The sequence below is a fragment of the Suricata suricatta genome, chromosome 4, assembly GCF_006229205.1.
Source record: "Suricata suricatta isolate VVHF042 chromosome 4, meerkat_22Aug2017_6uvM2_HiC, whole genome shotgun sequence".
In the NCBI taxonomy this organism is placed as follows: domain Eukaryota; kingdom Metazoa; phylum Chordata; class Mammalia; order Carnivora; family Herpestidae; genus Suricata; species Suricata suricatta.
In genome coordinates this window covers 154,140,412-154,160,852 of record NC_043703.1, presented here as the reverse complement: position 1 = coordinate 154,160,852, position 20,441 = coordinate 154,140,412, and the positions used below count along the sequence as shown (strand labels likewise).

At 44.4% G+C, this 20,441-nt stretch overlaps 1 protein-coding gene across 6 annotated transcripts in view; it reads right to left on the bottom strand.

Moving 5' to 3' along the window:
* Positions 1-20,441, bottom strand: part of NBAS (neuroblastoma amplified sequence) — a 315,339-nt gene that overhangs the window by 230,735 nt on the left and 64,163 nt on the right. For all 6 annotated transcript variants that reach the window (XM_029938273.1, XM_029938274.1, XM_029938276.1 and 3 more), the window contains 9 exons: positions 16,900-16,963; positions 15,598-15,791; positions 14,140-14,397; positions 13,281-13,406; positions 9,773-9,924; positions 8,752-8,889; positions 8,411-8,489; positions 2,611-2,715; positions 1,906-2,042 (listed from right to left, as the gene is read on the bottom strand). In XM_029938273.1, the coding sequence (XP_029794133.1) occupies positions 1,906-2,042; positions 2,611-2,715; positions 8,411-8,489; positions 8,752-8,889; positions 9,773-9,924; positions 13,281-13,406; positions 14,140-14,397; positions 15,598-15,791; positions 16,900-16,963 (1,253 nt within the window). The remainder of the gene's footprint in view (positions 1-1,905; positions 2,043-2,610; positions 2,716-8,410; positions 8,490-8,751; positions 8,890-9,772; positions 9,925-13,280; positions 13,407-14,139; positions 14,398-15,597; positions 15,792-16,899; positions 16,964-20,441) is intronic.

The following is a 20,441-nucleotide window of genomic DNA, read 5'->3' as shown; positions in this document are numbered from 1 at the left end:
ACACGACGACCCCACGTGACTCCGCTACAATACGGCACACGCGACGTATTTCTTGCACTTTCACTTGGTTGCAGCAGCCCCAGCAAAGGAACCCCAGGGCATTCAGAGATGACCCAGCACTGGATTTTAAACTGTTTTGGAAACCAATTCTGAACTTTCAGAAACTCGTATGTTTAAGCAGTCATCGGAAGACCACAACCATAACTCAAATCGAAAGACAAATTACCTTAAAAAAATTTTTTTGAAACAGTAGCCCCCCCTTCATTTTTAAGGAATAGCCCTTTTTGTATACTAACAATTTACAGTAGAAAAAAGTCATTTCTATCAGATTAGATCTATTTTTGCAAAGAGGTAGAAAATAAATAAAATGATATTCTAAAACACTTATAAAATCACAAAATGCATTTTACCTATCACTAGACTGGGGTAAATTACATGAAGATGAAAGGAGCACCTCAAGCTTCTCTTTGTTCACTTTTATCATCAAGAGACTTTTTTTTTAGTCCTAAGAGTGGGGCAAAATGAGGAGTTTAGAACATATTTTTATAGCTTCCTGATCTACAACTATAAATAAATGTCAGTTCAAACCCTGGCCATACTTACCTAGAGTTATACCACTCAGTCTTTGTAAATCTCACTTTTCTGTAGTAACAGCGGTAATAAAAAGTGTTCGGAAACCAGATAAAACGATGTATGAAATACATACGAATTACTCTATAAATGTTGGTCTTCACCATCAACACCTAAGCCTACAAAGGCGATACGGAATGGAGGGACAGGCAAGAAATAAGGAAGCCAAATGGCCTGGGAACCCAGTCCCGCCCCTTAGCACTACTAAATCACCGTAGCTAAAATTTACAATGACCTCAAATGGAATAGTCATAATCTCTTACAGTGTTTCACAGATTATGGCAGATCTCATATCACTTCACTTGTTACTCAACATATGCAGTATGAGAAAACAAGACAGGGACCGTCAACGCATTGTAAAGGTGAGTAAACTCAAATTTAGAAAGGCTGTAGCCCGTGCAGAGGTACAAGGTCTCGTGTGTACTGAACTGGTTCGCTCACTGCCTGTAAAAGGTCTGACCGGTGAATACTCTTGCCTTTTGCCCCTCCATGCAGTGACTAACAAGGCACAGTGTCCTTTGCACTCCTCTCTGCTCCCAGTGCCACCGAGGCAGGGAGCTAGGGGACTGCCTACCCATTCCGTGCTAGGCACTGAGGCAAACTGATTCTCTGTTCTTCATTCTCAAGAAGAAACGTGCTGGCCTCCAGAAAGCAGCCCACGGAGTGTTTTAACAAAGACCAAATGTTCCATTGAATTTCGAGTCTCTGTCACGTGGCATAACCCACTTTTCAGATAGCCCTGATCACAGATGTGGGGCATGAGTCCAAGAAATAGTACCGCAGAGCTCTGACTCCCATGTGTCTTTCGCCTCTGGAATTTCACAGGGAAAAAAAGGCTGCAATGAGAAGCAGGACTCGGATATTCCTGAGTCCCCTGGACCTACTACCTGACACGGTCAGAACCACACTTCCTTTCTAAAAAATATACCTAAACCAAACAGATACTGTTATCCTAAAAACTGTCCTTAAGAAAAACCAAACAAAACAAACTGTTCTTAACCATTAAAACACTGCATATTCAGCACACGCCAATAAAATCAGGAAGCTTTCAGGGAAAAAAAATAACGGAAGTTCATGTTCATTAAGCTAAGGTCATCCTGTTGTGCTAGACACATTTTGGCTTTGAGAGCATTTGGCTTTGCGAGCAATTAGAAATAATTTCATAATCAAAAAAAATTTAAATAGATTACATTAAAATTACTTTTGTTTAATCATGAGACAAAACAGTGTTATTATTTAGAAAGTAGATAAAATTCAGTATACACAGTCACATACCAAGCTTCAGGCAACAAGACAGAATATTCATGTGGAGATGTGGTCTCTGGGAAGTTGGAGAGAATCGCAAGGCGATGAGGAAGCAGGTCTGATCCATGATACGTGAACAAAATTTCTAGGGCTTGTACGTTACTTTCCTGTACAAACGGCAAGAGTTAAGTTTCCAATGTAAACCTCAGGAAAAAAGGAATGATTCTGTCGGATAATATCCAAAAACCTAAAATTAGCTCATCATGCAGGTCTGATATAGGTACTTTGAAATATTTCCAATTCTTTCTAGTCTGGACCACATTTCTAAATCTAATGCTATGAAAATTACTTTTTTTTTGAAACTCAGAATGATGAATAAACATTTTTTAAAACATGGTTCTGGGGCCTCAGTCGGTTAAGCACCCGATTCCAGCTCAGGTCATGATCCCAGAGCTCGTGGATTCGAGCCCTGCATCGGGCTCTGTGCTGACCACTCGGGGCCTGGAACCTGCTTCAGATTCCATCTCCCCCTCTCCCTGGCCCTCCTCCACTCACGCACTCTCTCTCAAAAATAAGTAAACATTAAAATTTTTTTTAAATATGGTTCCATTTTCTCCACATTAATACTACAAAAATGAAATACTGGTAAATGTGTGCAATAACATTGACCAAACGGCTCAGAGACTTAGAAAACGTTAATAACCATAATTATTTTATTTACAAAAAATAAATTACCCGAGCATAAGTTCTTGCTGAGAGAACAATATTCTGATTCCTGAACTTCTTAAAGAATTCAGCATCATATCTCTGTTCAGATGCAGGAGGCACTCCTAGGATTTCCTGAGGGGAAAGAGCGACTTAATAATGAAAAGGCTTTTAAATAAGGGTGACAAGAAAATATTAAAAAACCTTTACAACTCTGCCTCCCTGAATAAATAAGCCTGAATTAAACTATCAACTGTTAACTGAAGTAGTACATCTGCATTCTTGCCTTTATTGTGAAAATGGCTGTATTTCTAAATGCTGTTAATATAAAAGAAAATTAAGAAGTAAATGAAATAGGCAGTAAAAAGTTAATTAGAGTAGGACAGCCAAAACCCACCACCTGCTAAAAACAAATCAGTGACCGTTATACGTGGCTACGTGGGTGAGAAGCGCCTGACTCCGTCGGGGACCGTAGATGAAGCTCACTGCAGTGATGGGTGTAAAATGCGGGCGGGACCATTCATTCGTTCAACAAATCTTTATGAGTGTCCACTCTGTGCCGGGGTGCTGTGACAGGCAGCAGTGATGCAAGGAACAATACACATCCCCTGCCTCCAAACACCTTAAAATCTAGAGGGAAGACCAACGAGCAACACGTAAGGGAAACACGCAGGGCGGGTGCTCCGTAACTAGTTTCGGGAGGACAGGCCAGGCTTCCCAGCAGGGGCGCCGAAGCTGAGTGTAAAAGACACATGGCGTCAGCAAGGGAACTGAAAGGGCAGATCTCCCCACTGCCATGCAGGACCCGGGGCTCCGTCTGCCATGCTCAGTGCCCAGCCCCAGATGCCCAGCAGACTGCTTCGCGTAATAACCAGTAAATACTTGTTGACTGAATTAATTTACTGAGGTAGGAAAGAGAGGGGGAGGAGGAGGTATGGAGAAGGTGAGGGAGGGCGGGTGGAAGGCTGAGACGGTCACTTGTAAATATGGTGGGTTTGGAACTACAGCAAGTCTGAAAGAAGCTTCCCAGGAGGTTAGATACATAGGCCAGGGGTTCCGGGGTAAGATATGAATTACATGGAGGAGGTGTTGTAACTAACACAAAAGTGAGTCTGGTTTCAAGGGAGATGAAGTTGAATGAAAGCAGCCTTAAGGAGAATATGCATCTGAAAAGTAGATGCAGGAGCCAGAGAAGGAGGGGGAGGGGGAAGAATTTAACACAGACATGGAAACCAAGAAAGAAAGCATTTCAAAAATATTCTATGCTCCCTGACTCCTCATCCACAATAATCCTCTCCTTTAGTCCCTCACAGTTACACATTCTAGGGCCGCCCTGGATCCCTGGATCTTTCTTACCAAAGAACTCTCTGGGACATCTAAACATCAAGCACCAGACCTGTGAGCGAAATGCTACCCCCGCCGCGCCCCCCCCTTGCCCCCCCAGGACCTGGCTTCCAGAGACTCCTCAGCCTCACTGACACACCCGATCCAGGGACCCTGTGCTTTTTACCTGCTCCCTCTCCTCAAAGTCTCTTACCCCTTCTAACCAACTTAATCCCTGGCCCATCTTTATACAGAGATTTCTTTAATCCTGGCTTCTTTCTCTTTATCAGATTCACCTGGCAAAACCGAATCCTTGGCTGCCTTTGACTATGAACCCTGACTGCAAGTTACGAGAAGGCTCTGTAGAAATATTACAAAACCAAGCTGACAGTTCTCATTTCCAGAGCTCAGCGCTGTTATGGCCCCGATTCCAATGAGCCAACTGTAAAAACATTCGTGAGGCAATCTGGGAAACTGAACGTGAAACAGATATCAAATGATGTTAGGGAATGACTACGCATTTTGTTAGGAATACTAGTGCTACTGTGGTGATTCTTTAAAAGTCTTTACCAATTACAGACACTACTTAACTATTTATGGGTAAAATGATAAGATGTCTAGGATTTGCTTTGAAATGACTAAGCGGGGAAAAGAGGCAGGAGCGGAGAGTAAGATGCAAGATTGGCAAAGTGGCTGCAGCCGGGCAGTGGGTACATCTGGGCTCATTATACTCTTCTCTGGTCTTTAAGGAAGGTTTCAAATTTTATACACTCAATTCAAATATGCTGTCCCTCAATGCTACAACATTTCCCTAACGAACGTTCTCTTATTCTGTTAAGAAACTTTCCACAATTCTTTCATTCTTTCCAAACCTCCGACACCTTATTCTCCATTGTCAACTAAAAATTTGCTTCATACACTTTTTTAACGGACACTATTCGATGGGAAATCTCTCATTTTCCAACCCCCTAACGCTGTACATCTACCAGTACCTGTCCCAACAGGATTTTCCTCCCATCGGTTACCACAGAAAAACTATATACACCTGCTCCCAAAACAGCCTCAAGCCCCACTCAGGCTGCAGACCCCACTTCTCCTATTTCTACAATCATGCCATTATCTCCTCTTTCTTCCGTTCAGTAAATTCCTCCTCACCCTCTGCTAGTTCATTCCCATTAGTACACAAACAATCCTCCTGCTTCCTTCCGTGAAAAAAAATAACAACTCCTAGTTTCATACACCCAGGAGCTACCCCCACCTTCTCGGCTCCCTTGAAACAAAATTTCTCGAAGGAGCCGCCCACAGCCGTCCCCACTTACCTCCTCCTGTTCTCTCCTAAACCCACTCAATCTCTTAACAATTCAAGTTCTCACGTGGCATGAAAGTCCTCCCAAAACATATCGAGAAGCTTCTCCAACCACCCCTCCTCCTTGTGGTCAGTGCCGCCCCTCCCCCACAGCCCAGCTCCCCCTACGTCCCCCCGAGCTGTCTCTGCCAGGCGCACCCCATCTTCTTTCAGGCCTAGGCCTTTCCTCACACCGCAGGCTGACCGTCAGCACTGGCCACTGAATACAAGACTCTTCATTAGGAGCTCGTGCTTTCCTTCCCCGAGCCTCAGTTTTCACATCCATGAAACTGGCAGAACAGTAGCGGCCTCAAAGGATGCTGCGAAGTACCGTGGATTCAGCTCAGAGCACAGTGGCTGGCAGCGAGTCCTCTCCAGATGGGCCGGTCTTTCTTCAGGCACCCTCTGACCCACCGCTTGCTCCACGGAGACCCGCCTAGCTCCTCCAGGAGCCAGGCGTCAATCCGGCGGGGAGATGGCAGCAAACAAGACCCAAGCCCGACGCCCTACAGAGCTCCTGTCCTCATGGCCTCTCCGAGTGAGCCCCAGCCCCTGAAGCCCGCCTACCCTTTAAGTCCTCATTGAAACATCCCTCCCTTTGCAGCGTCTTCCTGGGCACCCCCAGGACTCCACTATGCCCCCCATCAGTTCTTCGCATCTTGTTCCGGTCACAGCGCGCCTATGAAGTGAGGCCTCCGGGAGGCCGGCTCCCTGCTCTGCTCTCCCTCTCCAGCCCCCCGCGTGACGCTGGTGCTCACCAGGCCTGCGTGTGAGCTTTAAAGGAACCCATTTTCATCTAATTCATCACAGAACTAACAGAACAAGCTATGCGCTACGATTAAAATGCAATGCCCGTCTCTACCGCTATCCAGCTGGTCAGCCACTCCATCTGAACATCTTCATTTCTAAGCTGTAATAGCCAAATCCATCAATTTCGCCTACTTTTTGAAAGCTTAATTAGCGTAATTCCCTAAAAAAGTGGACTTGACAGGGGCACCTGGGTGGCTCAGTCGGTTAGGCATCTGGCATCGGCTCAGGTCATGATCTTGCAGTTCGTGGGTTCGAGCCCCACGTCGGGCTCTGTGCTGACAGCTCAGAGCCTGGAACCCGCTTCAGATTCTGTGTCTCCCTCTCCTCTCTGACCCGCCCCTGCTCACGCTGCCTCTCTGTCTCTCAAAAATAAATAAAAAAACATAAAAAAAATTTTAATAAAAAAGAAAGTGGGCTCGACAAATACTTTAACAAATGTAATAGTAAGTGTACTTACTATTATCATATTGGAAATATTACCAAATAGGAAATAGAAACTCAGTAACTAAAGGATAATAAAAGAAAAATAACTGCATTGTCAAACTGAACATTTTATGAACTCCTTAAGATCTCAAAATCGGTAAAATTTAGTAAAACAAAGGCTAAGTAAACTACATCTGTACTGACTTCTACAGTTCGTAACACCCTATCATGGATTTCCTCAAAACAGAAGTCCAACACAGGACGCCTGGGGGCTCAGCCAGTTAAGCGTCCGGCTCCTGGTTTCACCTCAGGTCGTGATCTCGCAGTTAGTGGACCGAGTCCCGCAGCGGGCTCTGTGCTGACAGGGAGCACGAAGCCTGCTTGGGACTCTCTCTCTCCCTCTCTGGCCGCCCCTACCCCACTCATGCATGTGCGTGCTCTCTTTCTCTCTCAACGTAAATAAACTTTAAAGAAGAAAAAGTCTGGGGCATTGGGCGGCTCGGTCAATTTAACAGGATCTCCTAGTCTGTGGTCTGAGCCCCACATCGGGCTCTGTGCTGACAGCTCGGAGCCTGGTGCTGCTTCAGATTCTGTGTCTCCCTCTCTCCCTGCCCCTCTCCCACTCATGCTCAGTGTCTCTCAAAAATGAATACACTTTCAAAATAAAATTAAAGAACAAAAATTTGTTATCAAGTCTGACACAATAAAAGGTAGGCTTTAAAATAATAGGGCCAACCAACAAACTGTCTCTGGTTGCAGATACAAGTATTCTGTATGAAATGATATACTCATTACCATGTTTTCTAATAACCATAAATAGGCCTCTTTTGCCAGTGGTATTTTGTCCGAAAACATTTCTATTTTATTAACAGGTGGGAAATCAAAGGCTTTTGGACTTGCCTACAGGTGTCATAAGGGTTAAATACCCCCACTGTTCTGGGGACAACATCACACCGTTAGATGTCACATTTACTGGGTGCCTGCTGGGTCCCAGCACCAAGGCCCACAGAAAGGAGGCCTAACCCAGACCAAGGAAGTCTGCAAGGAAGTCTTCACTGCAAGTGCAGTCAAACTCTAAGTTAGAAATTTATATTAATTCCTGGGTAACTTCAGCTATAAGAATCATGTGAGAAGCAATCTAAATTATGTATATTTGCTGAAAAAGCTTTAACAATACCTGAATTGTGCTACTGAACATGGGAACATCAGGATTTGTGTCCCCAATGAAACGTAAAGTATACTTTAAGTACAAGGGTCTAATTTTGGCCATAATTAGAATCAACGTTCCACCAACTAAATTCAACAAATCACTGAAATAAAGTAAGAAATATTCATATTAGAGTTATTAAACCCCAGTATACCCTAACATTTGGTGTTGGAGACAGCTATACACCATACTAAATGTAAAATAAAAGTGAATAGAAAGTATCATCTACCCAGAAAACACAGATATACCAAAATAGCTAAAGTATTTCTATTTGCTAGACTAACACAACAACTTCTGCCTTCCACAATCTCTAATTTTTACCAAAGCTGGTATGTAAGAGAGACTGCTTCTGCATAAAATGATATTTTCCTAAAAAATAGTTATAAAGGTCAAGACTGTCACATATTAGGGCAACCACAGCATTTATAATAACAGATCAAATAAACGTAATTGGTCTGATTAAAACTACTCCCGGGGCACCTGGGTGGCAGTCAGTTAAGCGTCCGACTGAGGCTCCGGTCAGGATCTCATGGCTCGTGAGTTCAAGCCCTGCGTCAGGCGCTGCGCTAACAGCTCAGAGTCTGGAGCCTGCTTCGGATTCTGTGTCTCCCTCTATCTCTGTCCCTCCCCTCCTCATGCTCTCTCTCTGTCTCTCAAAAATAAACAAACATTAAAAGAAATTTTTTAATTAAAAAAGGACAAAACACAAAGCTACTCCTCACCTCGTATGTTGCAAGCCGATCCAAGTAAGTTAATAATTTCAGTCGACAACGGCAAAGTTCCTTTTGTTCCAGGGTTAGCCTGTTGTGAATAACAGTATTAGGCCACTTATATTCACACAGACGCACAGTCCTCTAGGAGTTAAAATAGAATAAAAATCACCAATATTCCAATGAGTCCCAGACTGACAGAACAATACACAGAAGAAGCACAAGGGTAAAATAATAGTAAATGCATTTGATGGAAGTTGCTGGAACAATTTAGAGCAATTAATCCTAGTAAAGAACACACTTCAGTGACGAGTTATTTTAAAGTACCAACTGAACAGTAATGAATCACTTACTTTGAAAAGTTCACTAATTTCAGCAGCTCCTGTCTCCTCCTGCTCTCCTTCTCCTTATTCTTGGCAGGCTCCTCGTCAAGGGGGGAGAGTTCCTCATAGGGGAGACTGTCGATGTCCACGTCACCAGGTAATGTAAATCTGCAAGAAGAGAAAGAAAACCCAAAGCTATTAGTGAAAGCGTCTTTCCCTACTTTGGATGATTTTATAATTAAGTGGATTTCCACAGAAACAGAAACAACCAACTAATTGAAAGAGGGCTTTTTGTATTGCAGGCAAAGACGTTCACATGTTACATCCACAGAATGAGCAAAAAGTCATCACTCATCATCACATACAGAAATTTTAAAATCATGACAATAAAAACGACTTAGGAAAACACAGGGAGTTATATTCACCCGAGGTGAAACGGCCCATGAAGAAAATGCTGCCTGGAGTTTATAATCTGAATCACTTCTATTTAAGGTTTTAAAATGGTAATGAATGTCAGTCTCATTTACGGTATTTATTTCTCAAATACACGATCCCATTTGTGTCTGTGAAGAGTTCCGAATGTCTGATGAGCAACGGCTCGTCAAGTGCCTTTACCGCTGTGACTAACAGACGTCTGTGTCGCACTTAGAGACTTCTGAAGCGCTTTCACAAAACACATCATCTAATCACTCCAATTCTCTGAAGAGGGCACGAGGCCAGAGACAAAGTGAATGAAGCTCACGCTTGCCCAGGAGGCGCTCCGACTCGTGAGCACACCCAGGTCCGTCCTTCAGCCCACGGCCCGGAGACTGCCAGCGCCCACTGAGTCTGGAGAACCTGCTCTTTCCCTAGCACCGAGCTCTCGTGTGTGCACGTATATAACTCAGAGGAAAGAAAGCCGTAACCTCAGATAAGAGAAGCACTGGTCGAAGGCAACTGTCTCATTACAGGATAACCTACATAAAGAAGAGTTTAGCCTTTGCCACGTCTCAGCTTCAATGTTTTCACAAAGTCACCTTTGGTCCCACCTCCAAGTCCATCTGTGACCAACCTGCCATCATCTGCTCCTTTTCCTACCGCCACCAGGGCCTCCAGGTCCGTGCCCTTCAGCCCGTACTGAAGCAGTTCCTTCGCGGCATCCACATTTTCAGGAACTCTCTCCAAACACTCGTGAAGAACCCACGATCGCTTCTTTATTTTACTCTGGACACAAATGAAAAACAGAGGCGTTAAAGACCCCGTGACATGTGACAGCACCTGACAACTGCCTTCTAGAATTCTAATGCCGTGCCTAAGGGCGTCTAGCTACCTAAGCCCTCGGCCCACAGGCAGCTGCCAGAGAAGCTTAACAGGAAAAGGCACATTCGCTAACGATGATTAGAACAGGATGGAGAGAATGAGCTTCCTACAGCTTCCCTTTTTCTTCTAATGAGACACACTGAAACACAAGGCTCAGGACTCTTTTTCAGAAACATAAAACACATCTACGCAGAATTTTATAGCTGCTCGTTGGTTTGCATTTGGGCTATATAATAGAATAGAAAATAAAGCAGAAAGGCAAGATTATATCCTATTGTAACAAGCATGCTTAACTTTGAAACAAAACTAACAAGGCATAGCACATCAAAGTTCTGTATTTACCTGACCATGAGATGAGCCACAAAGTACAGATGATAATTTAATCATAAAAGTTGTAATATGTTATTCTTCGGAAAGACCAAGGCCTGTTCCTCCCACCCTCCTGCCTCCTCTGACTCCATTCAAAATCCCCTGACTGTCCCTCTTCCTAGGAAGAGTCACTGTCGTTATAAATTTTAAGTGAGATCTGACTCTCACCCTTTATTCTTTTCGACATTCTGTTCTATTGATTCTTCCTTCAAATGTCTCTTAACTCACTTCCCCTTCTCCAGGTCAGTGGCCTCCACACCCGTCTATGTCAGCAGCACATGCCATCTGCGACACATAGGGTGCCTGGCCCTCGAGGGTTTCCCCTCCACCACGCCCCTCCCACACCAATTCACCTTCGACACCCCCTCCCTCTGCACTTCCACAGTCAGAACTCCACAACCCCTCCCCTGTTACCCTACAGATTAAAAGCCTAACTCATCACAAGCCTTCAACATCCTCCCGAACCCAAATCAACGTATGTCTCCAATCATATCTCCCGAAGTTCACGACCATTGAGTATCATCAGATCCAGCAGATCGGTCTGCTTACCGAGCTCACTTCCTCATCCACAAAACAGCTAGTGGGCACCTACTGGGGACCAGGTACTACACTAGACACACAGCAATGATCAGGATGGATTTGGTCATGCCACGGGTCCTGCTCATTTTGTTCTCATTGGCTCGTACCATGTGCGCCATGAAGAAAGCCCTCCACTCTTCTAACTCGAGGGCCTGCTCCGAACTCTCTCAAACCTGCTCCAAACACCTTCACTACACAGAGCCTTCCATAACCACCAGGTCTAAAATGATTGCTACTTTCACTGGGTTCCCACAGCGTTTATCTGGAATCTTCTTGCACGGGTATTTACATTTTAGACATGAGGCTTATCTGCTCAGAGAGATAATAAGCTCCCTAAAGGAGAAGGCTGTATTTATGTCTCTCCTGTACCCCTTTCACGTCCCCTCGCCAAGCACTTTGACTCTTAACTGCCTATTTATTTCGCTGAATTAAGTATCTCTTCTAATAAAAAATGTACCTGCTTTGTCTCTCTTAACACCTGTCAGCTCCTTCAGAGACCAAAATTGCCCTCTATTGTGTTCCAGAAAAAGCCCTAACCAGGGACACATAAACTCACAACTCACTGTCTTGAGTCACAAAGAAGAAAGATAACACAGCTTTGGTGTTCTGATAGTCGAAAGGAAACACAAGCAACTTTCTCTTTTCCCTTTATTTCATTCTCTCTCATGCTCTTTCTTCTCTGCTGTCCTACTTGTATTAACAGTTTATCTTCCAGTTTGGTTTAAGCATCAACTTCTTACTTACTTTCAGATTATGTTTTATTTTTAATTGCTCATGTACATAAATTATAAGGAAAACAATTGTAACATTTTCCCAGCATTTCTTAGGTCTTCCTACAGGCAAGGGCATTTCCTTTCTAAATGTCACATGAGGAGCCACATGCCCTCTTGAAAGCATGCCAAAAACCCAAAGGCCCCCACCAAGGTGCCACGGTCCAAACACACAGGCTGCAAAGCAACTTTAACTCAGGCAGCAGGAAGCAGGAGGAATCCAACTGGAAGATGTAAACAAAAAAGGGGCATTTGGCAGGCTCCTTACGTCAGTATCTACTGCCTCTCAGCTTCAAAGTTCTCTTCATTGCCAACTGCGGGACAGAGGGCATTTCCACTTTGCAACAGGCAAGGTATCAAGCTCCATCAGGAGAGGGCGCTAGAGGGCCACCGTGGAGGAAGGCTCTGGTTTCTAGTCCTAAGGCCTCTGGTTCTAAACTTTCTTGTTCCTGTGGCTTAGCAGCCAGCGCATGCGTGCAGGGGACGCCCAGGGTGCTTGCTTCCCCCCGTGCTCCCACTGAACAAACTTCCACTGAATACCCGGCAGAGGGGCAGGGGGTGGTGGGATCTTTCCAGACTATGTCTACCTGCACAGCAGGACCTTTTTCAGTCATGGCCGTGGTTTTCTGACCCCTAACCTCAGCTCACTGTTGCTCCCAGCTACAGGCATCAGCTTGCCCACCCATCCTGCCTTTTCCTGCCTGCCAACCTTGGCGACTAAGAACCAGCCCGGGCCCAAGACATGCCAGAGAACTCTCCCTTCCGATGTGCTGCAGCCATGCCTCCTTCAGCGAGGTCTCATCCCAGCTCCCTTCCAAGTGTGTTCCCTCCGTGGGGATGTCCTTCAGCCCTAGAATATTCCTTAGTGTTCTCTTTACCCCTTTACAGTAAGTCTCGCTAGAAAATAATGCTCCAGGGGCGCCTTGGGGGGCTCACGTGGTTAAACGTCTGACTCTCCATTCCAGCCCACGTCATGATCTCCATGGTCTGTTGGATCAAGCCCCACGTTGGGCTCTGAGCTGACAGCGTTGAGACTGTTTGGGATTCTCTCCGTCTCTCTCTGCCCCTCCCCTGCTTGCATGCACACGCTTGCTTTCTTTCTTTCTCTCTCTCCCTCTCTCTCTCTCTCTCTCTCTCTCTCTCTCAAAATAAATAAATAAAATTTAAAAGAAAAGAACGCTCCATATTAAAACTTCCCCTGTCCAAATTATTAGGCAGTTTCCGGCTCCTGATGAGACCCTGAATGATGCAGGTGAAGAAAGGTAAGTGAGGCGGAGGAAGAGAAAGGATTGGGCCAAAAACCCAGGTAGCTGGCTGGCGTAGCAGTGAGTATTTGTTCACGCATCCTCAGCGCCGAAGCCCAGCCGCAGGGCGAACACGATCGGGTAACTCCTCCAGGTTGAACAGAACACATGTGAGCTTTAGAAATGTCAGCAATATGTAATGCTCCAAAATGAAGGCCCACAACCAACTATCATAGAGTTGGAATATAACTGTTCCATAATCTGAATTTTACCACGTTAGGGAAATCTGTAAACATACCAAGTAACTCTGAATGGAAGCAACGTTGACCGCGGACTTCCTCCACTGCCTCTGATACACGAGGTCCGTGTCCAGGCCGTACGTCCGCGCCAGAGACAAGGCTTCCTCGTACTCTTCGCTTTCGATCTTGGGACAAGGAAACGGGAACAGGCACGTTACGTTACCGAATCGTCCGCGGTGCCGCTACCCCCGCGCGATTGCCTGAACCTTCCAGGGTGTCACGCATTCCCAACAATTCTCCTGTGCACCGCGCCCCAGAGCCCGCAGACCTGCTGAGCGGCAGACGGATCGAGTATTTCTTTCCCCTGTTTCACAGAGAGCTGAGGCAAGCTGAAATGGCCACGTTTATAGAGTAAAATGAGGGCAGAACCCGGACAAGGAGGGCCGGCGTCTGATCCTGGTCCCGGGCACCCCCGGACGCTGCGGCGCTGGCCCGGACGGCTAGAGTACTCGGAGTGGACCAATCTGCTCCCAAGCTGATGCCCGAATCGAAAGCAAGTCTGCCTTTCTCCCCTCACCACCTGCACGCAGTCCGAGGAGACAGCTGCGCTGAACACAGATAGAGTGATGGCCGAAGGCCACGGGAAGGGCAGCCAAGACCCAGCTAGGCCACAAACTGGACAATCGGTCTCTGTGAATTCATCTTTTTTTTACCCACTGTTTTTACTGTGATTCCTCAGGCACAAAAGCCAGTGTCATTTTCAAAAGCTCTATAATACCGGCGTTCCTAACAGGTCAATGATAGGACAATGCCCTCCTCTGAATTTCTGTGTTTAAAAAAATCAGTTTTTCTCATTCAGATGAAATAAAATAACCCCTGACGCCTGCAGACTCCGACGGGGCCGGGACGCGCCCTCACCTTTCTCTGATAAAGCTCCTCCGGCGTCGTGGAGCGCAAGCTCACAAGGCGGTAGTTTTTAGTGATGGTTCGCGGGCGTTTCCGCGGAGGCGCAAAGCGCTCCATCTCCGTCACCAGGTACAGGCCCTGCTTTATGTAGCCGAAGTAGCGAGCCTTCGCAGATGTCTCCTGATCCGAATCCGAATCCTCTTCACCCTCATCTTCGTCTCCAGCCCTGGTCTCCAAACGAGATCGTTTGGGAGCAAGTTTAATCTCACACTAAATTGAAAAGGGAAATGTGAAATCAGCAGTGAGGAGCGAAGGCAGGCCTTAGAGTTAATGAGAAAAATATTTTTAATTATACGCGGGTTGGATGCACCACATGAGCCATGGGATTAAGATGAAAAATAAGCTTCAGAGGAACCAAACAACAAACAATATATACATCAACACTTCCGGAAAGATCTTCTGCCTTACTGGCTCCAAATCTCCAAAACTAATAAGGCCTGTTTTAATAACGCCTCATTAATATGATCCCCCAAATATATGCCTGGCAATTATTTTAGGGATATAAAAAGAATGTTAATTTCTTCACTTCGGTATTTTTGTACCTGTTGTAGAAAAACAGGATTTTTCATCTTTACAAAATGAACATGAAGGTATTTATTTGCTTTCCTGAGTCTAGCTCTCCTACCCTCCCTCCTTTTGGGGGGGAAAAATGTCTAAAGCTTCACAAAGTTCTGAGTCTGGAAGCCTGACTGTTGAAGATAAACCTTCATTCCAGACTTAACAGAGTTGGCTTAGATTTTAAGCCATGGTTCTCTTTAAATCACAGCTGTAGACTCAGTAACAAACTTTGAGGTAAAAAAATAAAAAATAAAATACTTGTGAAACTGCACTGAAGTGAAAGCCACTGAAGGTCGTTACCCTTGGAAGACTTAGAATCTAAGAATTTTTAATGACCAAAACAGAACTTTACAGGACTAGCCTCTATTTCCAAGGCTTCTGTCATGACAAACAAGCTTTCTTGACTAAAAGAACCAGAATTTTTAAGTTCCCCAACTTCGGGGAAATAGCTTATTAAAGATCATATCTGAGTAGAAATACCTTTTACATTTTAAGATGTCTAATATAAGAAAAAGAACAAAATCTATCATGTCCATAAAGAAAAAAGTGCTTTTACAAATGGCAAAATGACTCCATTTTCTTCATTCTTTTACAACGCAAATTTTTTCATGGACTCGGCAATGGGTCAGGTCTCTCTTCCCCTCACTGGATCTCTGATTCCAGCCACAGGGTTGTGCTTTCAACACAAGAGTAGATGATGGGCTAGCTAAAACTTAAGCATCAAATGTTTATCCATACTTCAATAACAATAATGGATAAAAATCACTAAAAAGTAAGTCAGGTGTTTGGATTTCTGGTGAAATACAGGTTTTCTTCCGAACACACGAGCTGCTCCAAAAGGGAAAGCATTACCTCCAAGCTTAAAAATCCTCCATCGTGGGTAGCGGTGACTTGAGGTGACGGTTCAAACCACTCACAGGATTTTCCCAGTAAATTCTTCAACGTTTTCACCGACGAAACCGTCAAAGCACCGGAACAGCGAGCCAAAGTCACTGCGCCGGCTGCCCACCAGTTTACATCAATCAGCGGGTAAAAGGACTCTCTATCTAATGGGGAAAGTGAGTCAACACAAGCCCATCAGTCGGTGTGCGTTGTCAATACAACACATTTAGTCCAGTGATCAATTTAAAAGCCATATTTGGGCCCTAAACGTGTTCAAGAAGAAAAAATAAATTAGAAGTCATCACCCAAATTTTTACAAAATGCTAACCTATTTATTAATAAACATCTGAGTTCCAACAATTTGTCAAAGTCCAAAATTCCACGGATGCAGGAGTAGTGAGCATTTTTAGGTCCTCCTCTCAAAAAATGAGACATCTATAGGTACATGTCTCCATTTTCAACAGAGCAGGTTGAAAGGTTGGTGTGTATGAAGTGAACATACCATAAAGGTTCTAAAAGGTGGTGGAAAATGTTCACGTACCCCTTTTCAGACAGACAATGACAGAATCATACACCTAATAAAACTTTGAGACAGACATGTAATAGTTTTCACTGCTGAAGTTTATTTATTTTGAGGGAGGAGCGGAAGAGAGAGGGAGGGAGAATCCCAAGCTGGCTCCACGCTGTCAGCAGAGAACCTGACTCAGGGCTCGGAACCAAGGACCGAAAACCGAGAGTCACACCCAACCGACTGAGCCACCCGGGTGCCCCAATGCTCATTTCCTCTGAAACTTTTGAAGGAGACCAGGACTGCCACCTCAAAACAGGCCAGTTTGGTGTAAGAAATATTTTAAAATGCAGAAATGTGTGAAACTCGAAGTTCTTTTTCTTTGTCTTATCACTTAATAACTTTATTGTTCCTTTGCTAAGATGCTATATAGGACCAATTTCCATACAACCCTTGGAGTCACTCATTTCTGGGGACTCCCAAAGTACATGCTAGTTAGTAACTTAGGTTTTGTTTTTCTCCTATTAATCTGTCTTTGGCCAATCTAACTTTACAGGGCCCTAGCCAGAGAACCTTGGAGGGTAAAAAGAAAAAGATTTGTTTTCATCCCCTACATACATCATCTAAAGAGCATCTTTATTATATGATTACTGTCTTTTTTTTTTAATTTTAAATAGCTTATTGTCAAATTGGTTTCCATATAACACCCAGTGCTCTTCCCCACAAGTGCCCAGGTTTTAATTATCATATTTCACACCACTCACCTTTGATTTTTTTTCTCTTCTCAGGAGAGAGTCTCCAGTCAGGATTAAGGTCGTCATAGCCTGGCTAAACATGAAAAATATGCACAGGACTTCTTGAGTCAACAATGAAAGAAAATTATGAGAGCACCTCTAACAACCATGGATTTTTTGAAATAACAAAATATGGGAGTGATGCTTTCCTTCGATCTCTTAGTCACAGTATACCCAGCTGAAATCTATTCCTCTTCATAACCTTGTTCTTACACTTCCTGGAGCTACTGTAACTCAATTTAATGAGGAAAAGAGCACGCATACGAACAGTAAGGAGCAAGTATGCAATTAATACGATGAGAGCAACATACACCAACGTTGGTTCTGTGCGCGCACGCGCGCGCACGCACACACACACACACACACACACACACACACACACATTCCGGGAGAATGGCTATGCTGTGGTGAATAAACACAAGCCTGAGTACAAGTCCTGCTCCTACAACCTGTAAGCTGAGTGACCCCTCCAGGCTGTGGGCCCCACAGACCTGAGACCAGACTCTACAACCTCCGTGTTATCCCCAGTTCTAACTTCCTGGTCTAATTTACTACATAAAAATCTGGACACATGCAATTCCCAAGTTGCCTCCATCCACATTCTCATCCCACGGAACATAGCATCATGCTCACCTTCGAGAAGGTGATGACACGTCACTCTCTCAGCTATCACAGGACCACTGAGATGAACACACTGCCAGACCCCCTGGTGGCTCGCTGTGAGCTATTAATTATCCTCAGAATTACAACAGTATGGGAAGAGACCGGCAAAAAAAATCATGTGACTACCTGAAACCTTAAGCCTAAAAAAAGGAATACTATATTTAAGTCAAAATGTGCTTTTCCATCTAATATATATTTCATTAGTAATTTCTCAGTGGCTAAGCCTTAAGAGTATCAAAATTGATACTTCTTTCCATGGCCTAAAAGAATTTCCTGATCTCCACCACTAATGAATCACTCAGAGCAGTCACTGAAAACAGAAGACAGAATTCTTTAAACTGTATCCAAGAAGTTACCTTTAAAGCCTATTTACATCCAAACAGAAGAAATAGATTGTCCTGGCTTACTTTCTCATAAAAAAAAGGTAATTAGCTTCCAAAGATCTAGAATACGAGGAGGTATAGATTACTGAAACTAATCAAGAAAATTGAAACCTTATTTGATCATACACGGGGCCCTTCAGAGGTTCTTAGCGCCTCCGCATTACCAGCTGGACGTGCTCCCACAGCACCACACGCACACGGCCTTCCGGTGACGACGCGTGTGCTTCCAGCTGACTTTCGGGAGCAGGCAAGGGGCGCACGGAGTCCCACAAACAACAGCAATGATGACTCGGCCTTGGGGAAGTTAAGTACATATAGATCTCAGTGAAATTTAACAAGAAATCTCTAAAATCTTTCCAAAAGAAACCCCCTCCCTGGTATGAGTACGCTGAGAATTCAAGGTGAGCCTGTCTTCATCAGAGTTCCGACGAGAAAGAGCACCGTGACCAAGGAGCACAAGTCTAGGAGCGTCAGTTTTCAGAACCGTCGGGCCTAGACTGCTCCGTGCACGTGGCTTTAACAATGGACGTCTCCTGTGAATTCGACTTTAAACACAAGATGAAGAGGTGTTCTCCTACAGCCAGAACTCTGTCAGAGTCGTCTTCACAGTACTCACCCGTCACGGTAGCTAAGTGCTAAATAAGTGAATGAGTTAATTTTTTTCACGTTTATTTTTGAGAGAGAGAGAGAGAGTGCAAGCTGGGGAGGGGCAGAGAGAGAGGGAGACAGAGAATCCGAAGCAGGTTTCAGGCTCCGAGCTGTCAGCACAGAGCCTGATGTGGGGCTCAAACCCACAATCCATGAGATCATGACCTGAACTGAAGTCAGACACCCAACCGACTGAGCCACCCAGGCGCCCCAGGAATGAATTATTCTTTTAAGTCACTACACTCTAATTACAATGGCTAAGCTATAAGAAAATTAGCTGAGATAGTACTAGCAGTCCTCAACCTGCTCAGAAGTGTGGTTTCTTATTCTATTTAGTCAGTGAACACTGTGCACTTATACTGTGAGAAGGAAAAGAAATCACACACTACTGGCCGCACAACTCAAGCAGATAGCTAAGAAACAGGCGTAAGTGACCATAACCCAAGTTCAGATATAACACTGCCCCAAAAGAGGAATAACATAACAGTGCCAGGGGTCTTCAAGGTTGAAGAGATCATTGTGAATATGGCCTTGAGAAAGACAAAGGGGGTTCAATAGGTGTAAAGAAGTACTATACTTGGTGCAGTACATGTAAGACTGGATAAAATCTGGATACAAAAAATGGGTAGAAGATATTCCAGTCAGAAAACACAACAAGAACAAAAGTTCACAGGTTAAAATACTGTGTGTGTGTGTGTGTGTGTGTGTGTGTGTGTGGTGTATATACACACACATATATATTTTAAATATATATATAAATTTATGTACATTTACATACTAAATTTATTCAGAAAAAAAGTAGGTCAGTTTAAAGTACAGTTTATCTGCATTTTTGTTTGTCTTGGGGTTTTGGGGGAAAGATGGGGTTCACGGTGCCATTTTTTGTTATTGAGCTAACATTCCCATAATGTAAAATTAACAATTTTGAAATGAACATTTAGTGGCACTTTGTATGTTCACAGTGTTGTCACTTCCATTTAGTTTCAAACAGTGTGAATTCAAAATAAAACCACTTACTTACTAAGCAGTGGCTTCCCACTCCCCATCCCCTCAGCGCTGGCCACTACCAATCCGCTTTCTGCCTCAATGGATGGACCTATTCTGCGTATTTCGTATAAAAGAACTCCTTCACCACGTAACCTGGCTTCTCCGGAGCAGCAGAAGGTTCTCAAGGTACATCCACGTTGTGATATGTCCCCACACTTGATTCACTTTTCCGGGAGAACAGAGCAGATTCCCTCCAGATCTCTGAACGAAATGTTAACCTTCACACCACGTGGGAGCTGGGTGAAACTACTGCACAGTGTGTTGAAGGAAGAAGCCCAAGCCTAACTCTGCGTGAGGCAGCGGTGGCCTTCGAGCCCACGACCCTGGCAGCTGTGCCTCCCTGCTCTCAGAGCTGGCACCCCCGCTGCCTGCCTTCAAACTATTCCCACTATTTACGGACAGGTCTCCTCTGGCAAGGGATGCAAAAACAGAAAGTATCTATCGGGACTACCCCCCAAAATAATAGACGTTACACAGCAAACGAAACCATCCGCCAAATGAAAAGGCAACTACTGAGTGGGAGAAGTTATTTGTAAATGGTGTATCCAAAAAGAAGCTAATATCCAAAATATATAAGGAAATTACAGAACCCAACACCAAAACCAAACGGTCTAACTTTAAAAGTGGGCAGAGGACACGAATAGACATTTTTCCTCAGAAGACAGAAAGGCGGCCAATGGACACATGAAAAAAAATACTCAGTTATCACAATCATCAGGGAAATGTAAATCAAACCCAGAAGGAGATCTATCACCTCACACCAGTTAAAAC